General features: G+C 68.3%; 2 protein-coding genes across 8 annotated transcripts; one reads left to right on the forward strand and one right to left on the reverse strand.

Moving 5' to 3' along the window:
* Nucleotides 1-1,712: 1,712 nt before the first annotated feature.
* DBN1 (drebrin 1) lies at nt 1,713-13,029 on the forward strand. Of its 4 annotated transcripts, none has more exons than XM_066197476.1 (15): nt 1,713-1,874; nt 6,018-6,073; nt 6,174-6,286; nt 6,471-6,545; nt 6,623-6,769; nt 6,930-7,007; nt 7,095-7,246; nt 7,397-7,460; nt 7,585-7,644; nt 7,800-7,914; nt 9,088-9,225; nt 10,289-10,477; nt 11,466-12,031; nt 12,109-12,211; nt 12,296-13,029. In XM_066197476.1, exons 1-15 carry the CDS (start codon nt 1,789-1,791, stop codon nt 12,364-12,366), a joined length of 2,013 nt encoding a protein of 670 aa, XP_066053573.1. In that variant the 5' UTR covers nt 1,713-1,788; the 3' UTR covers nt 12,367-13,029. The 4 variants fall into 4 exon arrangements, with proteins under 4 accessions (XP_066053573.1, XP_066053574.1, XP_066053575.1 ...); XM_066197477.1 differs by having other exon boundaries at nt 10,289-10,432; XM_066197478.1 differs by lacking the exon at nt 9,088-9,225.
* A 100-nt stretch (nt 13,030-13,129) lies between these two features.
* Nucleotides 13,130-17,847, reverse strand: PRR7 (proline rich 7, synaptic). 4 transcript variants are annotated; one of them, XM_066197487.1, is made up of 3 exons: nt 17,561-17,847; nt 13,891-14,539; nt 13,130-13,761 (listed from the first exon to the last, which is right to left on the reverse strand). In XM_066197487.1, exons 2-3 carry the CDS (start codon nt 14,192-14,194, stop codon nt 13,373-13,375), a joined length of 693 nt encoding a protein of 230 aa, XP_066053584.1. In that variant the 5' UTR covers nt 14,195-14,539; nt 17,561-17,847; the 3' UTR covers nt 13,130-13,372. The 4 variants fall into 4 exon arrangements, with proteins under 4 accessions (XP_066053584.1, XP_066053583.1, XP_066053581.1 ...); XM_066197486.1 differs by having other exon boundaries at nt 13,130-13,788; XM_066197484.1 differs by having other exon boundaries at nt 13,130-14,539.
* Nucleotides 17,848-18,686: the final 839 nt, after the last annotated feature.

The following is an 18,686-nucleotide window of genomic DNA, read 5'->3' on the forward strand; positions in this document are numbered from 1 at the left end:
GACAGCAACCCGTGAGTGGAGGGCAGGAAAGAGGCAGGGGCAGGCAATGGTGCGGGACGGAGCCTGCTGGGGTAGCGCGATCTGGGAACAGGTTCTGCCAGATCAGCCCCGGGGTGTCCAGCTATGGAGCAGAGCCAGGGTGCTACGCCGACCTGCCTCTCCCCGGGGGACAGCCAAGCGTCCCCTTGTGCCACTGCAAGGTCGGCGCTCTCGGGGGGGCTTAGCTCTGGTGTTGCCTCTGGGCCCTCCTGATGACGCCTCTACCACCCAAGGTGCCTCTGCGCTTTGCCAAGGGCATCTCTTGCCCACCAGCTCTGCGCACCATGTGAGGAGCTTGTGCACAAGCGGCGGAAGGAGGGTCTCGGGTGGGCTGCGGAGGTGGAGCCTGGGGAGGGGCTGCAGCCTCGCTGCTCCGAGAACAAAGCCTGGCGGCGGCAGGCTCACAGCTCCCACCACGTCCCTGAGCAGGGTCCCACCACATCCACCCCCAAGGCCATCTGAGCCGCTTGTGGGGCGCCTGCCCGGGCCCCAGCCCCCGCGCTGGCCCCGGCAGCTGCTCCACAGCTGCTCCCAAACTCTCACAGCCTCTTAGGGCGGCTCCGGCTCTGGCCTCGCTCGGAAATGCTGGTGCAAGGAGGGCGTGGGGGGAGCGGGCGGCGCAGGCAGGGCCCGCAGCACCTTGTCCCATGTCCCTCTGGGGTCATCCACGGGCTGCTGTGAAGGGCTTGCTTTGCTACGGGTCACTTCAGCAACATCCTCAACCTGTGCGCTCTCCATTGCTGCTGTAGCATGGGTGCTGTGCTCCAGGGCGGTGCTGGTCCAGGCTGCGGGCAGTGCCAGGGACAGGGGTTCGCTGCCTGTCCTGGCAGGAGCATTAGGACCTGGCTGGGAACCCCTGCAGAGCCGTGCGCGGGTCAGCGCAAAACCAGTTGTGGGTTCACACAGAGGTAAAACCTGGGAAAGGAGCTTGCGGACACAGCCTGGCAGCGTTCTGAAAGGACCAGGGGCTTGGGAGTAGTGGGGACGGAGGGGCAGACGGGCAGCAAAGAGGCCCCCCGAAAGGGCTGTGTCCACTGACCCCTTGGGCAAGCGACGAGCGCATGGCTGCGTGTGTAGGGCAAAGCCTACGATGCCGTGTCCTTGGAGAGGAAACCTTGGACACAGGGGCTCGGCGCACGGCAGCTGAGGGCACAGGAAGCCCAGTGTATCACGTCCCCTGGGTGTAGAGGATGTGGGGCAGGGGAGAGTCTGGGGATGGAGAGGACCACCCAGCAGGAGAGGTCTCCAGAGCGCAAGTTTCCAGGAGCGGCATCATAGGATGCGGGGTCCCCAGGACGGAGGAGAGTCCGGGATGGGAAATCACCCGGCGTGCATGTTCCCAGGAGGAGCTGAGCTGGGGTTCAGTGTCCCTGGGGCGGGGGATGGCCCGGAGCGCGGTGTTGCGGGGGCAGAGCAGAGCCCAGGCTGCGGGATCCCGGGGGCGAGCTGTGTGCGGGGGCGGCCCGGGGCGGAGGCGATGCTGCCCGCACCCCCGGGGTCCCGGCTCGGGGCCGGGCGGCGCGGCCGCCGCGGTGCCCTGGGGGCGCCCCGAGGGCGCGGCGGGGGCGGGGGCCGGGCGGGGGGGCGGAGGGGAGGGGAGGGGGGCCGCCGTTCGCGGCGCTAGGACCGGGCGCGGCGGCGGGCGGAGCCTCCCCGCCGCTCGCCCCTCCGCCCGGCCGCTGCGGCAGTGTCTCGGAGGCGGGCAGGCGGCCGGTCCCTCCGGTCCCCCGGCAGCATCCCGGCCCCGCCATGGCTGGCGTCGGCTTCGCGGCGCACCGCCTGGAGCTGCTCGCCTCCTACCAGGACGTGATCGGCGAGGACAGCCCCACCGACTGGTGAGCGCGCCCGCCGCCGCCGCCCCTTTGTCCCCGCCGCCGCCGCCGCCGCCGCCCTTTGTGCACGGAGCCGCCCGGTAACACCGGCCGCGCCCCGCGCTGCGCCCCCCGCCGTCCCCGGGAGCCCCGGCACACAAAGGCGGGCGGGGCGGCGGGGGGTGTGCCCGGCTCGCCGCCCCCGGTGCCCGCACCTGCCCGCCGCACCGGGCCGGGGCGCGGTCCCCGCTTTGTCTGCGCCGGGCCGGCACGTGCGAGCGCCGGGAGTCCCCGGCACGGCCCGGTCCGACCCCCAGCCGGGCAGCGAGAGCGGGGTGCGGGGGAATTCGCGCACGGCGGGGAGGGCCCCGTGGGGCTCCCCGGTGCTGGGCCCGGCACCGGTTCCTCGCCATTGTCTGGAGCGGGAGCCGCGGGCAGGGGCGCCCGGGGGACGGGGGATGGGGAAAGAATCGGGGCGCCCCCAGCCCGGCCCCGCTCTCCGCCGGTTCTGCTCCCGACTGGCCCCACCGGTATCCCGGCAGCGGGCGGTCCCGCTGCCCGGCGGAGCGAGGCCTGAGGCCGCGGGGGCACCGAGCATCCCCCGCCCGTCCCGCTGCCCTCAGATTCCCCAAAGCTCCTGGGCTGCCACATCCCTGGGCATCCCTGGGGGGTCATGGTGCTCGGCCCGGGTTCTCCCCGCCGTGCTGGGATTGCTGCTGAGTCGGTTAGGGGAGTGGCTCTCTCCTCCGGGCCTCCCGGTTGCTCGCCCTGCCCGCACCCCGGTGGGGGCACCCGGTGTCGGGGCCGGCTGGATCCAGGCCCGCTGCAGGGAGCATCACCCTCTGCCAGCCCACCCGCATCTCCCAGCCCAGTCGGGTGCCGGGAGACTGGCTGGGGCCATCTGCCCCGCGATCCCCTCCCTGCCCTCCAGGGTGCCTCTGGCATGCGGAGTGGGAATGCCGCCGGCACGCTGGAGCGCATCTCCCTGGGCAGAGCCGGGGCGCTGGACAGCGTGGCGTGCTGGGTGCATGCAGTGCATGATGCTTTTGGTGGGGGGCGGGAGTTGGGGGGGGCAACTGTGCGCCCACCATCCAGCCAGGGGCACCCACCACCCCTCCGGGATACACCCACCACCCATCCGGGGACTCCCACCTCCCAGCTGGGCTGCACCCACAATCCAGCCGATCAGACGTCTGTCTCTAACCAGGTCCCTGCTCTCAGGACAGGGCTGTGAGGGCCTGGGCAGGTAGAGGTGCCCGCCAGCCCCCGGGGGTCTCGGGAGGGCCCCACAGTCCCGCTGTCAGCCCAAGGGCGCTGTGGGCAAGCGCCGTGTCTGTTGCCGGCCAGGCGGCAGCTGTCAGCCCTGGGTACATCTCGCTTCCCGGCATCCGCTGCAAAGGAGCCGTCCCTGCCAAAGCTGCTGAGAGCAGCAGAATCGGTTCCCGGGAAGGCGAGTGCCGGTGGCGGCTCCCCCACACACACCTCCAACTCTGATCCCGGCCAGGCAGCGATCCCCTGCCATCCCTATCCGCGGGGCTGGCTTTGCTCCATCGTCCCCAGCCGCTCCATCCCATTGTCACCGGTGCCTGGCACTCAGTGCCTGTGGGACAGCATCCCCTCTGCGGGGCCCTATAGGGGCGCAGGTTGAGGGGTGATGCTGGTGGGGCTGCATCGGGCAAGGTGATGGGGACAGTCCCACGGGGAGGAGGGCCCAGCCTGGCTGAGCCAGGGAGCTGCCTGGGAGGACACTGTGCCAGAGCCTGGCCCTGGGCCGGTACCGGGGAATGCCACGCTCTTGCCCGGCCGGAATCCCTCTGTTTAGTCTGGGATTCCCCCTGCTCCAGCCCGGTCCTGGAGGGTCCGAGCATCCCCTCCCCCTGCCCGGCCCCGCGAAGGCTGCTGGGGCCCATTACTCGATCGGAAAGGAATTTGGTGCTGCTTTCTGAGCACGCCGACTCCCTGGAGCTCCCAGCCACATTGGAAACACATGTGCCGGGGCTGGGGCGGGAGGCTGGGGCGATGTGACCCCACCCTGGCCATGGCATGGAGGGTGGGCTGCCGCGGGAGCCCCGTTCCGGCTCCCGGGGATGCTGCTCTGCCTACGCCGGGTGAGCAGCGGGGCCATGCGAGGGCAGCGGGGCCGCGGTGTCTTTGGCGGGGGTGATGAGGGATCCTCAGTGGAGCCCCCCGGCTGCAGGGGGCCCCCCCGGGCTGCACGGGGCATCTCCACCCACGGGTGACCCACATACCTGGAGCCCGGGGGTGGGAAAGGGCTGTATGGGTTGGGTGGAGGGATTAAAGCCCAGGGAAGCGGGGTAAGCAATGCATGATGCTGACAGCACCCGCTGTGACACAGCTGGTCCTCACTGCCAGGGGTTGTGGTGATGCTGTTGGGCTGTGGGTCCCTGGAGGCACCCCCGGGGATGCTACTGGCCCCGGCATGGCTTCCCTGTCTCCTGGAATGGAAACCTCCATCCTGGCGTGGAGTCAGGCTGTGCTGCTGAGCTGTGTCCACAGGAAGCCCCATCTGCCCTGGGAGCACCCCCCAGTGCAGGCAGCTACCTTGTGCTCAGATATCACCCAGCATGGCAGGGTTCTGGGGAAGAAAAGCAGGCAGTGGGTGCCCCCAGCACCCACAGGGCTCCCCAGGCAGCGATGCTGTGGCTCTGCCCTACTTCTTTTCTCCTGCCTGCTGCCAACTGCATCCCACCCTGCCAGCTTCCAGCTCGCTGCCCTGGGCTCCCCCAAACTGCTGCCATCCTCCCCCGTTCCTGAGGGATCAGGGTCTGCATTTGCCACCCTTCCCTGTCACAGACATCTCAGATGGCACTTTGCAGCTGTTCCAGGCCTGGAAGCTGGCGCCGGCTGGGGCGGCCGATTAGCGGGATCGGGATGTGCGGATTAAAGTCAATCTTGTTGGTGCAATTATCTGCGGCTCCCTGCCAGGGGCTCGGGGGGTGGCGGGTACTGGGGGTGGAAGCCCTCTCCCTCTTAGGCACCTGCCTGCCTTCCCCCTGCTTTTTAGCTCCAGCCATGGCCCCGTTTTGGGGGTGGCTCTGCCCGTAGGGACGCTCAATTCCTGTTCCCCAGGCTGTGGATTGAAGCTGGAGGCTTGAGCGAGGACGGCTTTGCTCGGCACAGCGGGGATTTTGGGGCTTTGAGAAGCGCCGTGCGGGCACCACCAGCCGAATGCTGATCGGCAGAGCCGCCCACCCGCGGCGGTGCAGGGATGTGGGGGATCCAGCACGGGCGGCCCTGGCTTTCCGGGTGCAGCGCGTGACGGTGGCAGGCAGGTTTGGGTGCCTGCCAGGCCCCGCAGGTCCCCACTGCCTGCCTGCCTCCCCCGCTGCCCTCCACTAATCACCTCGTCATCGGGGCGAGCTGCATCCCAGCTGGGATGGGGGGGTTGCCATGGTGATGGAGGATGCTGGTTGCCTAGTGACATCCATCCCCTCGCCCACCCACCCTGGACCAATTTGGCATGCGTGGTCTCCCCTCCATCGCTGGCTGTGTGCCTCTGGGGAGGTGCTGGCTGGTGGGGGTCCCCACGGAGCCCCCAGAGGGGCTGGCCAGGGCACGGTGGGAGCGACAGGGGGTTTCCCATCAGCTGGGAATGGTTTCCAAGGAACAGTCTCCATGACGGCCCCATCACACTCTGGCGGCTCATTGATTTGCTGCTGCTGGTGCTCCGGCGTCCTCCCCCAGCCTGGTGCCTGCTGGGCTGGTGGCTCACGCAGCCAGGCACGTGAGTGGACCTGGGTCCTTGCTGGGGCACAGGGTTGTCCCCAGACCTGGTCAGTAGCTGGAAGGGTTGTGAAGGGACGATGGGCGAGCGTGTTGCTGTGGGACTGTGCTGGCTTGCAGCACTGTGGTCAGTGGGTCCCTGTGCCCAAGTGACTATTCTGTCCCCAAACTTGCGACCCTCCCCCATAGCTGCCACCAAGGCTTGGGGAGTAGACTCTGCCCCACATCCTGTCTGCATTGTCTGGCACTGTGGCTCTTGGTGCTGTTCATTGTTGGACAAGGGGTTGTTGTGGCTGGGTGCTAGTTTTGGGACAAGCGGTGAGACCCCAGGACATACCCCTGACCTCAGTGTAAACAGGATGTGGAGGTTGGGGGCTGCCCCACACTCCTCCTGGCTTCGGCTCACCCATGGTGTCTCCCCAGGGCACTCTACACGTACGAGGATGGCTCTGATGACCTGAAGCTGGCAGCATCGGGAGGTAAGGTCCTCTGTCCCCTCCACCGGCTCATCTGTGCCGGTGTTTTCCCTGTCACCCATTCCTGGTGCTGGATGCACGTGGGCTGACGGTGCTGTGCCAGGTGGAGGTTTGCTGGAGCTTTCCGGCCACTTTGAGATTCAGAAGGTGATGTACGGCTTCTGCAGCGTCAAGGAGCCCCAGGCCGTGCTCCCCAAATATGTCCTCGTCAACTGGGTGAGTCTGGGGTCTATGCTGAGGGGAGGGCTGTGCTGTGCCCACAGGGATGTGGCTGGGTATGAGGGAGCTGGCAGTGGCCAGGGGCTGTGGGTGCCCCACTGTCCTGCTGCCCCGCTGTGGTCAGTGGGGTGGGGGTCACCCTGCTGCCCCTCTCAGCTCAGTCCCTCCCTGGCTACCACAGGTGGGTGAGGACGTGCCGGACGCCCGCAAATGCGCCTGTGCCAGCCACGTAGCCAAGATTGCCGAGTTCTTCCAGGTGGGTGACGCTGGGGAAGGGGAAGATGTTGCCAGGGCACTGATCCTGAACCCTGATGGCCGCTTGCACCCCCCCAGGGCGTCGATGTCATCGTCAATGCCAGCAGCGTGGAGGACATTGACCCAGGGGCCATCGGGCAGCGGCTCTCCAACGGGCTGGCCCGTGTCTCCAGCCCAGTGCTGCACCGCCTGCGGCTGCGCGAGGACGAGAACGCCGAGCCCGTGGTAATGTCCCCACGGCACCGCTGGTGATGGTGGCGGGACTGGGGTGTCCCTCCCGCCTGGGGCTCCTGTCTGCCGCAGCCCCTCACCCCGTGTGCCGCTTACTGTTACCCCCCTCACTGATCCCAGCCCCTCCACCCCCCCTGCCTCTCCTCCGTCCCAGGGCACCACTTACCAGAAAACCGATGCCACCGTGGAGATGAAGCGGCTCAACCGGGAACAGTTCTGGGAACAGGCAAAGGTGGGATACGGAGGGACGGCTCCCCAGGGAGCAAGGTGAGCTGCTGGCTGGCTGATGGGCAGCCCCTTCATTCATCCTCCCCACCAGAAAGAGGAGGAATTGCGCAAGGAGGAAGAGCGGAAAAAGGCCCTGGATGCCCGGCTGCGGTTCGAGCAGGAGCGGATGGAGCAGGAGCGGCTGGAGCAGGAGGAGCGGGAACGGCGCTACCGGGAGCGTGAGGAGCAGATCGAGGAGCACAGGCACGGCTGGGGCCGGGTGGGATGTGGGTATGGGATGGCTGCACGTGCTGTGAGTGGCTGGGTGGGCACATGGGTGTCCTTCACGGGGTGGGGTTGGGGCAGGGACTGGCTGGAGCCGATGCCCAGCGCCTCTCCCATTCCCCGTTGCAGGCGGAAGCAGCAGAGCTTGGAGGCGGAGGAGGCCCGGCAGCGCCTGAAGGAGCAGTCCATTTTTGTAAGTGCTACAATGGGACTGGGGCCAGGATCAGAGCCAGGGCTGCCACTGGCATTACCCCCAGGGAAGGGCTTTCCCCAGCTGGATGCCCGGGGCTGGGAGGTGATGCTGTGTCTCTTCCCAGGGGGACCAGCAAGAGGAGGACGACAGGCAGCAGTTTAGGAAATCAGAGTCAGAGGTGGAGGTGAGTGTGGTGATGGCCGTGCCTGGTGCTGGTCCTCACTCCCCATCCAGCAGTGCCCACAGCTAGATGGGAATGCAGCTGCGGGATGCATGGAGGGTGGTCCCACAGCCCCACACCACCGGGGCAGTGGGGCTCAGCCTCTCCCTTCCCCACAGGAGGCTGCTGCCATCATCGCTCAGCGGCCTGACAACCCCCGAGACTTCTTCAAGCAGCAGGAACGGGTGGCATCAGGCAGCAGCGATGCTGTCTCACCAGGCAGCCACAGGACAGGTGAGGGGCAGTGGGGAGCTGTGGGCACAGGGGTGGGCACCAGGAGACCAGGGCACAGGTGAGTTCAATGTCACAGCTCAACGGGTTGCAGTGGGACATGGAAAGACCAGGGCTGCAATGTGGGGAGGGAGTGTACCCTCTGCCATCACTGGCACTGTGGTTCTGGGTGGCAAGGGGATGAGGATGGCAGGGGACGACGTCCTGCACTGCTGTGCCACCATCACTGCCACCATCACCGCCACTGCCTCTGCACCTCATGTGGCTCCTGCAGCTGGGGCAGCTTGTCAGGGGCTGGATATCAGGTTGTCTTCAGCAAAATGGGGCTCACCCCGCTCCCTGCTAGGTGTTGTCCACTCGCCTGTCATAGCACTCTGCCTGCAGCCAAGCTGGCAGTGTGGTTGGTGTGTAGGGGTGGGCAACTGGAGTCCAGGGATGGCTTGGGAATACATCTCATGGTGACAGCAAAAAGGGGCAGGAGAGAGTGAGGCAGATGTGGGGCGCTCAGCGTGCTGCCAGCTGGCAAGGAGTGCCCCATGGAGAAGCTGGGCTCCCCCACAGTCTGGGATCCACTGCTGGGACTCTTTTTGTGAATCTAGGCAAGGACTGTCTGTCCTGGTGGGTGCCTCCAGCCATGGGGCTGTGTCATGGTGCTGTGCTGGGGGGCTGTGCCGTGGGACTGTGCTGGGAGGGAGCCTGTGACGTGTGTTCTTGTGTGGTGTGCCGTGGGTTATGCCATGGGCTGTGCCGTGGGGATGTGCTGTGGGGTTGTGCCGTGGTGCTGTGCCTCGGGGCAGTGCTGTGGGGCTGTGCCGTGGGTCGTGCTGTGGGCTGTGTGTTCTGGCCATGCCGTGGGTTGTGCCATGGATTCACACTGTGGGGCTGTGCCATGGCTGAGCAGATAGCTGGTCCCATGGCCGTGTCCTGGCCTCTCTCCCCACGTGACCAGGCAGTGCTGCCTCACATCCTTCTGTCCTGCTGCCTCTCCATCCTCTTGTCCTGACATTCTCCCACCATGCTGCCTTCCACCCTGCTGTGCTCCCATCCCAGTGCCCTGGTGCTCCAGCCCCGCCATGACTGCACTGAGCAGGGACTGATCCATCTCTTTGCTCTCTCTCTCTCTCTCTCTCTCTCTCTCTCTCTCCGTCCGTCCGTCTGTCTGTCTTTCTCTCACAGGTCGTCTGCACTGTTCTTTCATAAAGACAGCTGACAGTGGGCCACCTTCTTCCTCCTCCTCCTCCTCCTCCCCCCCACGGACCCCCTTCCCCTATATCTCCTGCCACCGCACTCCAAATCTCTCCTCTTTCTTCCCATGTAGGTAGCTGGGAGCTCCCGGGCGTGCAGCTCCGGGGGTCGAGCCGCGTGCAGCTGCCCCACAGCCCCCCCAGCCCCACGGCACACCGGACCGGCAGCGGCGGCAGCGCGGGCACCCCGAGGGGGACAGGCACCCAGGCGGGGACCGTGCCCTGCTGGGGCTGGCCCCATGCTGGTCCCTGTGCCCCTGAAGGGGGCTGTGCCCATGGGTCAGATGGGGACAGGGTAGAGCTGTGTCTGGGGAACTGATGGTCCACACTGGGATGGAATAGACTGTGCCCACCGGTGGAGTGGGCACAGGGCAAGTTCTGCCCATGGGTAGCAGGGTATAGGACAGCTGTGCCCTGGATCATGCAGGACTGTGCCCATGGGGCAGGGTTGGGCAGTGTGGAAAAGGCTGTGTCAGAATCACGTGCTGATGGGGCAAAAAGGGAAGGGACATCTTTGCCCTGGACCATGTAGGTCTGTACCCATGGGGCAGCATTAGGCAGTGGGGAAAAAGCTGTGCCCAGGATCATGTGAGGCTGTGCCAATGGGGCAGAAGGGAATGGAACAGCTATGCCATGGACAAAACTGCAAGACTGTCCACAAGACAGCGTGGAATGGAGAAGGCTGTGCCCAGGAATGTGTGGGGCTGTGCCAATGAGGCAGAAGGGGCCAGGTGGTTCCAGGGGCCATGCAGGGCCGTGGCCCCACAGGCACAGTTGACAGGGCACAGAGTTGTACCCACAAAGGCTGTGCCAGGGCAGCGCTGAGTGATGCGTGGGCAGAGCCAGTGTGCACCACGGCAGATATGGGGCTGCCTGACCCCTTGCCCAGCAGATGTGGGGGCTGAAACTCATGGGGGTGGTGAGAACCCCTGGAGGGGACATGGTGGTTGCTACACCCACAAGAAGCCTCCACCGCACCACCCAGGAGGGGATGATGTGGTGGCAGGTACACAGTGATATGCACTTGGCAGCTCGCAGCTGTGTTGGTGTGGGGCAGGAGCAATGCTGGGGTGCTGGATCCCCCCCTCAACGTGGGCAGCCCCCCCACGCCACCCCGTCTCCCTTGTCTGCAGGCAGCCAGTCGGACGCCTTCCGCAAGGCCTCGGCAGCGGGCTGCAGCCCCTGCGAGTCCAGCCCGGCCGCCAGCCCGGCCGCCACGCCGCTGGGCGAACCGGGCACCCGCGCGCCCGCTGACCAGACGCCGGCAACGCCCAAAGGTGGGCACAGGGCTGGCGCTGCCTCCCCCTGCCCAGGGCTGCCGGGTGCGTCCCCACCGCAGCCCCCTCGACTCCGCTGCGGCCCCGCCAACCGCGCTTGCATGGCTCAGTGCATCCGTGCTGTCCCGTCCGCGTCCCTCGGCATATCCCGCCTGCCTCCGCTGTGTCCCACAGCGCATCCCTGCTGCAGCCCCCCCGGCTCTGCTGCAGCCCCCCCAGCTGCCCCCCTTGCATGGCTCAGTGCATCCATGCTGTCCCGCCTGCATCCTTCGGCATATCCCCCCTATGTCTGCTGTGTCCCCCAGCACATCCCCGCCGTACCTGCTGCTCCGTGCCGCTGCATCCCCGCCGTCTCTGCTGCATCCCGCAGCACAGCCCCGCCGCCATTGCTGCATTCCTACCACCTCCAGTGCATTTTCTAATGCCAGTGCATCCCTGCTGTCTGTGCTGCACCCCTCGCCATGCATCCCCCCATCTCCAGTGCATTCCCCCTGCTCTGTACATGCTGGCCCTCCCTGCTGCATCCCCCAGTGCAGCCCTGCTGGCTCTGCTGGGTCCCCCACTGCGATGCTGTCCAACCTGTGCCGTCCTGCCACATGTCCATTCCAGGGCTGCTGTATCCCTCTGTTCACCCCCTCTGCCCCACTGCGTCCCCAGAGCACCACAGCCAGCTCTGCTGCTGTCACCATGTGTCCCTGCTGCAGCCCAACTGGCCCCTTGGCATCCCCTGGTGCATCCCAGCTTTCCCTTCTGCATCTTCTCAGGGCTCCTCTCCTGCTCCCTCCACAGCCCTTTCTACCTCCCTGCCATTCCCCAAGGGATCACCTTGTCCCTCCCCATGTCCCCTCACTCCCGCGGTGCATGCCACAATGCCCCCCCTGCCCAGCCACTCCCACCCATCCTTTCAGCATTCCCCGTACTGTGCCCAGTCCAAAGGACTCTAAATCCCCCTGAGCTGCATTCCTGTCCCCGGGTGACCCCCAGCCTTGAATGAGGTTGTCTGTCCCCACTGACTGCTCTCCCCTCCTTGCAGAGTCCCCCAGCCCCAGCGCGCAGGAGCCCGGGCCAGCCACGCCCGAGCAGCACTGGCCCTTCCCGGGGCCTGAGGACAAGGCCATCGAGCCCCCCGGGGATGAGCCCAGTCCCAGGCCAGTGTGGACAGCGGGGGGTGATGCCCTGGGGGACCTGGTGACCCTGGAGCCCACCGAGCCCTCCCTGCCACCCGTGGCTGACGAACCCCAAAGTGGGGAAGCCCCCAACCCTGAGAGCCTCATCGACCTGTGGCAGAGTGACGGGGTGACTCCCCCAGCTGCCTGGCCCCTGCCTGCTGCCCCTGTCCCCGAGACACCCCCGGCCATGCTGCCTGAGGAAGGGGCCCTGCTGAGCCTGGATGAGCTGCCTGAACCCCCTGCCACCTTCTGCGATGCGGAGCAGGAGGATGAGGAGGAGGAGGAGGAGGCAGCTGGCGAGGGAGACCCCCAGTCCCAGGATCTGGGCTGCCAGCACACGCCCCAGGAAGACACCCCGGGTCGAGAGACGCCCCCCATCACCAATGGGGAGATGGCCCCCAAGGATGGGACACCGGGTCGTGGGGAGCAGGTGAGCATCACTGTGGGGAGAGGTCAGGGGGTGATGGGTGGCTGGGGAGATCCTGACAACCTGCCCCCACCCCCCAGGCCAGCGAGGGCTACTTCAGCCAGTCCCAGGAGGAGGAGGTGCCCCCCCCCGAGGAGCTGTCGGCCAAAGCCCCCCAGCCCGTCTTCTACAACAAGCCCCCAGGTGAGCGAGGCCCGTGCGGAGAGGGGAGCCTGTCCCTCTCTGGGGCACCCCAAGCCATCCTGACCCCCTCTCCCTGTCCTCCAGAGATCGACATCACGTGCTGGGATGCAGACCCTCTGCCCGAGGAAGAGGAGAGCTTTGGGGGGGCCCTGTAAGCCCAGGCCCCGCTGCCGGCACAGGCAGCCCGCCCCGGCCGGCGCGGGGCACGAGGGGGCTGCAGCCAGGGGCCGGGCCCCCCTCACCCCTCTGGGGCCCCGCAGGATGAGGCCTCCAGGTGGCGGCCGCCCCGCTGCAACCCCACCCCGGGGCACCTTTTACAGCCCCCCCTTCTCCTCCTCTTTTTTAAGTTGTCGGTAGGAGCCGTGTCAACCCCCCAGCCCTCCCTTAGCTGCCCCCCCCCCGATACCCCAGCGCCCCTTTGGGGGGGACGACACACGCTCGCATCCCCTGCCCGGCTGTGGGACAGGGTCCTCGTTCTCTTCGTGCCCCCCCCTCCCCCGGGAGCCCCCCCAGTACTTTGCACGAGTTCAAAGAAAAAAAAAAAGAAATAATAATAATAAATGAATATGGCAATAAAATGACCCGACCGAGGCAAGGCTGCGGCCAGCGGCGTCCCCCCCCCCAAACCCCGGCAGGGAGCTGGTGTGGGGGCTTTTACCCCTTCCCCACTCCTTCTCTGCTGGGAGCCCCGTCCTCCCCTGCTTGGCCCCTGCTTGGCCCCTCTTTCCCCCTTTCCCCCCGGAAACTTTTTGGAAAGCACAAGTTCTGTACCGGCGGTGTGCTCATGTCTGTTAATAAATAAAGCGTCTCCCACGGGGGCTGCAGCCTGCTGGGGCGGCAGGGAGGACTGGGACGGGGGGGCTACGGCTGCCTTGGGGAGGGGGCGATCCCACCATGCCAGCCCGCCAGGAGGCAAACCCGAGCCACAAACTTTTATTCTCAAACTGTAACAAACAAAAAATTTAAGAAACAGAGCAGAGTCCGGGTCCCCAGCGCCCCCGGCCATGGGGGGGCCGGCGGGGGCCAGACGGGGAACCAGCCCCTTCCGCGCCGGCGGCGATGGCCCGCGTCGGGGCGGGTGTCCCTGGGGTGACACGAGCAACCAAAACCCCCCCACCCCCCAGGTGTATGGCAAGGTCCGGGCGTCCCCCGCGGCCGCCGTTAGACAGCGGTAGTCCTGCCGAAGAGGGGCATGGAGACCGGGAGGTGCCAGGGTCCCGTCTCGTAGGTGTCCCTGCTGCTGAGCTCCGAGTCCGTCCAGCTGGGAAACATGCGTGGGGAGCACTCCTGCTGCAGGTAGAGGTCCGGGCAGGCAGGGCCGGGGCTGGCTGAGCGGGGCAAGTGCAGCGCCGAACCGTAGCCGGCGTCCAGAAAAAGGGGTTTGTAGCTGGGAGGCTGCTCCTGCTTCTCCAGCCGCTCATGGCTCAGGAAAGGGGCGTTGATTTTGCGGTAGAGCCCCCGCGTGTCCATCAGCACCTCGCTGTACGGCGGGGGGGGCTCCGCCATCAGCAGCGCCTCCTCATAGCACGGCGGCTTTGACAGGTCCGACTCTGCAAGGCAAAGCCCCCCCCGGACCCCTGCTGCCGTCAGCGCTGCGCCCCGGCTCTCACGTCGTATCCCCCCCAAAACAGGGGGAGGCACGTGCTCCGGGGATGCGAGAGCCCCTCCCTGCTCCTTACCGTGCCGGCAGCTCCAGGGCCGGGGGGGTGGGATGTGGTGGGGGTGATGATGGTGATGGTGGGGCTCGAGGCGGAGGCGGTGGGGAATGGCGATGCCGGGGGGGCTGCCCCCGTAACCCTCGTAGTGCAGTGGCTCCATCTCCAGCGCGCGCAGGCTCTGCTCCCGCAGCCGCTCCTCCTGCTGCCGCTTCACCCGCCGCCGCAGGTAGCTGCAGAAGCAGCACAGCAGCACGATGAGGCCCCAGATGAGCCAGAAGCCCGCGAAGCAGGTGAGGAAGGTGTAGGTGCCCTGGGACATCACCATCTTGGCAGCCGGCCCCGGCGGGGAGGCCCCCGCCTCTCCCTGCCCTCGGGATGGGGGGACGGGATGCTCAGGGCGGCGGCAGGGTCAGGGAGGACCCGATGCTGTCAGAGCCGCCGAGGGCATCTCCCCGGGCCGTGCCCGGCGCCGTCTCCTCTGGCCCGCGGGCGCGCCTGCCGTCAGGGGTCCGTCCTCGCCATGGAGCTGGGGGGGGCTGGAGCGGGTGGGTCAGGCCTGGGTGCGCCGGGCGGGCGGCGGGGCGGGGGGCCGGCGGGGCGGGCGGCGGGGGGACGGGGCTGCCGGGGTCCCGCTGCCCATCGCTGGGGGGGGACCGCCGGGGTGGGGGCCCTGAAACGAGACAGACGCGAGCGTGAGCGACACGGAAACGTGGACGCCCTGTTCCCATGGTGACTCGCTCCACATGCGCCGCAGCGCCCGCAGCCCGGGGGGAACCGTGCCTGGCACCCCATGCACCCCCCACCATCACCCCCCATGGATGCAAACTTGCACAGCCCCCCTAGAATCGTCTGCTGCACTGCTGGGCACCATGGGTGGGAGACGGATGCTGTGGTCCCACAGCATCATCTTCAAGATCACGGGGTGCCCACTGGGATCCCCTTCTCCTGCCCACCCTGTGCACCCTAAATTAGCTGCTGAGCCCAGGCTGCTCAACCCTGTGCTGCCACACAGGAGGGTGACCCGGGGAGAAGCAGGGACAAGCAGAGGTGCCGGTTGCCTGCGGCACGTGGCGCTTGCAGGAGCACGTGCACCGAAGCCATCGCTGGCCTCGCAGCCACTGGGGATGGTGGCACCCCAACGCAGCAAGGCAGGGCCAGGGGTGCTGGTGATGGCAACCATCACCTTAGCCCTTTAGGCAGGGTGACAGCTCGGTCACATCCAGCCGAGCATCAAATGTCAAAGGGGCCTGTTTGCTCCTCAGTGAGCAGCACCCATGGGTGCTCGCAGGCAGCCATGTAAGCGCCCAGCAGGATTCTCATTATCGTGGTGTGGGAGAAAACGGGCTCAGCAGCAGGGAGGAGGGTGAGCCTGAGCGACGGCAGCCGAGTGACCACGGCGACACCGTCACTCCGTCGGAGAAGGGCGAAGGGGCACGGGGTGCTCCATCACCCTGCGGGGCAGGGCCACGCGACCGGCAAGGGACCACGGCAGGGCCACCGGGTGCTGAGAGTGCCGGCGGGGCCAGAGGGCCGAGCCCAGCGGAAGGAAAAAGCGATGGGGAAGGAAGGAGCCGGGAGCCCTGACCACGCTCCGGCGGGCAGCGGGGGCTGCTCCATCACGCAGACAAACGCGTGGGCTGAGGCAGAGCCGGGATGTGGGTCTCTGGGGACGAGGTGCCCTGGCTGAGGCCAGCTCGGTTCGGGCAGCGCTCGCCACACCGGCTGCAACAGGCTCCGCGCCGGCAGCCTGGGCATCCCGGGCATCCCCGGGGAGGAGAGGTACCGTGCGGGAAGGGCCGTGGGTCGAGCCCCGGGATGACGGCCGGGGAAACACCGGGAAGCGGCGCAGGGCGGGCTAGCGGCGCCGCGGACCGGGGGCGTTCGCAGCTGGGGCGTGCGGGGGGAGCGGGGCTGCCGGGGACGTGCGGGCTGGGGGAGGAGCGGGGCCGGGCTGGAGACACTCACGCCGGGCGGAGAGCGGAGCGGCCGCCGAGCCGGGCCCCGCCGGTAGCCCCGGGCCGCCCCGCTGCCCCCGGCCACGGCCTGGGCCCCGCTCCCGCGTCGTATCCCTGCCCGGTGCCTCCGCGGAGAGGGTGACACCACGGCGGGGAACCTCCCCGCTCCCCGTGCCGGGCGCGGCACCCCTTCCTCATCCTCCTCCTCCCCCGGGGCGCGCGCCCGCCGGGGCCGGACCGGAGATGCGCGCCCCGGTACGCGCCGCGCGCCCCCGCCGCGGCCCCCGGTGGCGGCGGCCCCGCGCGCCCCCGCCCCGGCCCCGCTGCCCCCGCACCGCGCAACAGGCGGAGGCGCCGCGCCCGCTCCCTCCGCGGCTCCCGTTACCGGCGGCGGCGCACGTGGCTCAGGCGGCGGGCGGCGGCTCCATAGGGCGGCGGGGGAGGGGGCCCGGTGCGCGCCCGGTGCGCGGCGCCGCCGCCGCCTCCCGGCGCTGCCTTTGTCTCCGGTGAGCGCTCCCGCGCCGCCGCCGCGCGCCGCCCCGCCCGCCCGGGCTCCCGCCCCGCCGCTCCGCCCCGCCCTCGGCTCGGGGAGGGATCCGCGGGCCCCCCGCACCCCCCGCCCCGGGACCCGCCGCCGCTCGGGGGCTACCGGCTGAGCGCCGGTACTGCCCCGGGAATCCCCCGCCCCTGGGGAACGGCGGCGGGATGCCGGTGGCGAGAGGGCCAGGGCATCCCCGGGGGTGGCCGCGGGAGCCGCACGGGGTGGGGGCCGGGGATTCCCGGGTAAGCGGCTCCCGGCCCGGGTGGGGTGAGGGCCCTGCGATGCCCGGTGGGGCGGTGCCACAGGCTCCCACAGTCGGTTGCCCTGCCCTCGCCCTGGAGGTACCCTGGGGGTGCTGCCGCCCGTTCCCCCAGTGCCATCCCCAGCCTCCTCAAGGGGTGACAGCTACGTGCTCCCCGGGGTGACCGCCAGCAAAGGGCCACAGGCAGGGAGGGCAACCCAGCCGCTGGCAAGACTTTAACAGCCCCTGCCACAGCCCACCTGGCCACTGCAGTGGGACACGTGGCTCTGCAGGGCAGGGATGCCAGCCCGGCCCCCCAGTACAGCAAGGGACCGAAATGGCACTGGGTGTCCTGGGGTCACCCCGCTCCCTTGGGTGCCATACCCCCAAGCAGACCCCTCGCCGGCCTGGGCTGGGCAATTGTCCCTGAGCTAGGGCTCCCTCAGCCATTTGCCATCAGGAGGTTGTCACCAGCTCTTCTCTGCCGTAACTAAGGCCGGTGGTCGTGGCCCCCCCACGGGAGACCCCTCTGGCTCCTTCGGACTGCGCCAAGCTCGGGGTCCAGAGTCCCCTCTGTCCCTTCGCTGCGCCCCGGAGCTGTGGCAGGAGCGGGGCAGCGTGGCTTCGGGGCGCAGCCGCGCCACATTGCGGGTGGGCGATGGGTGTGGGTGCCCCACGCAGGCCATGACCCCGCCGCCGTTTCCTCCCCGTGGGCAGGGTGGCAGGCGCCCGCTGCGGCTGCACACACGGCGCATTGTTCTGCCGGGGCCCGGCCGGAAGGACTTCCTCCATCCCGGCCAGGGGATGACCTGGGGAATCCGGGTGCTGGCAGCCCGCTCCCACCACAGCCCGGCATAGCGGCTCCGGTGTCCGGCCGAGCCCCACCACCTCGCTGGCAGCAGGGCCGCAGTGGCCATGTGTCCCCCGGCCCCCTCGGCTCTGGCCCCGACTCACCTTGCTGGAACTCGCCTCCTGCGATCCGACCTCACAGCGCGGCCACGGCAGCCGGGCACTGCCGGCTCGGTGGTTGTGGGGGTGCCCCAGCAGCACCCAGGGCGGGCAGGGGGCTGCGGCCATGCGGGGGGGCCGGGCTGCTCCCTTGAGGCATGGGGACCGCAGGGACGGGGGGCACGGTGGGGCCCGCGGGCATCGTCAGGTCAGGGCAAGGGCGGGCGAAGGGAGCCAGGCCTCCGGCCCCGCCAGCGCCGGGGGCCGGGAGCTGCCTTCCCCTTCCCCTTCTCCCCACGGCGGCGGGGGGAGGCAGGCGGGGGAGCGCTCCCCGAGCCACATGGTGGGCTGGAGGAGGAGCCGTTGCCCAGGCAACAGCTGAGAGCATCCCTCACCCCTGAAAATGGTGTGCGGAGCTGCCGCCACAGCCCCACAGCACGGGGCACTGCTCAGGACCCCCACAGCTCGCCTGTGTCCGTAGGGTTCAGATCCCCCAGCTCTGGACATACACCAGCATCCCCTCATCTGCATGCTGCTACCCCCCAGCAAGGAAAGGGATGGGGATGAGACACCCCCCAAATGCTGGGGCACCACTGGGCAGGTGAGAACAGGCAGAGCCACTTCCTTGCCCTGCTCAGGGCTGGCCATGGCTCTGTTCACACCCCAGCTCTATCCCAGAGCCACCCTGAACATGTGACAGACGCACGAACGTGCTGGTGACCCCAGGACCTTGGTGCCAGGGTGCCATGACCCAGGCAGTGCCAGGAGGGCAGCACAAGCCTCCTGCCTGGTACGTTTGGAACAGCAATCCCCATCCCCCCGCCTGCCTTCCTTCCACGGCTGCAGAAAATTCCTGGATTTTACCCCAAGATGCCCCCTCTGAGTGTGAGAACTCCTCCTCGGCCCGCTCCCATAGCAACTGTTCCCTAGCTACCCGGCTGCACTTGCTATTCTCATCCCAGTGCAGCTGCGTGTGGCCCCCCCGCGCTGCGCACGAGGCTGTCGCTGCTGCCACCAGCCCTGGACCCCAAACCCACCCTGTGTCCCCAACCAGCCTGCCCCCCTTTGACTGCTTCACCCTTGGTGACCATCGTGACCCTTACCCCGTGTCACCCTGCAGGGTCTCCCCTTG

Source organism: Chamaea fasciata, unplaced genomic scaffold (assembly GCF_029207755.1).
Source record: "Chamaea fasciata isolate MVZ Bird 193981 ecotype frontalis unplaced genomic scaffold, bChaFas1.0.hap1 SCAF_15, whole genome shotgun sequence".
Lineage (NCBI taxonomy): Eukaryota > Metazoa > Chordata > Aves > Passeriformes > Sylviidae > Chamaea > Chamaea fasciata.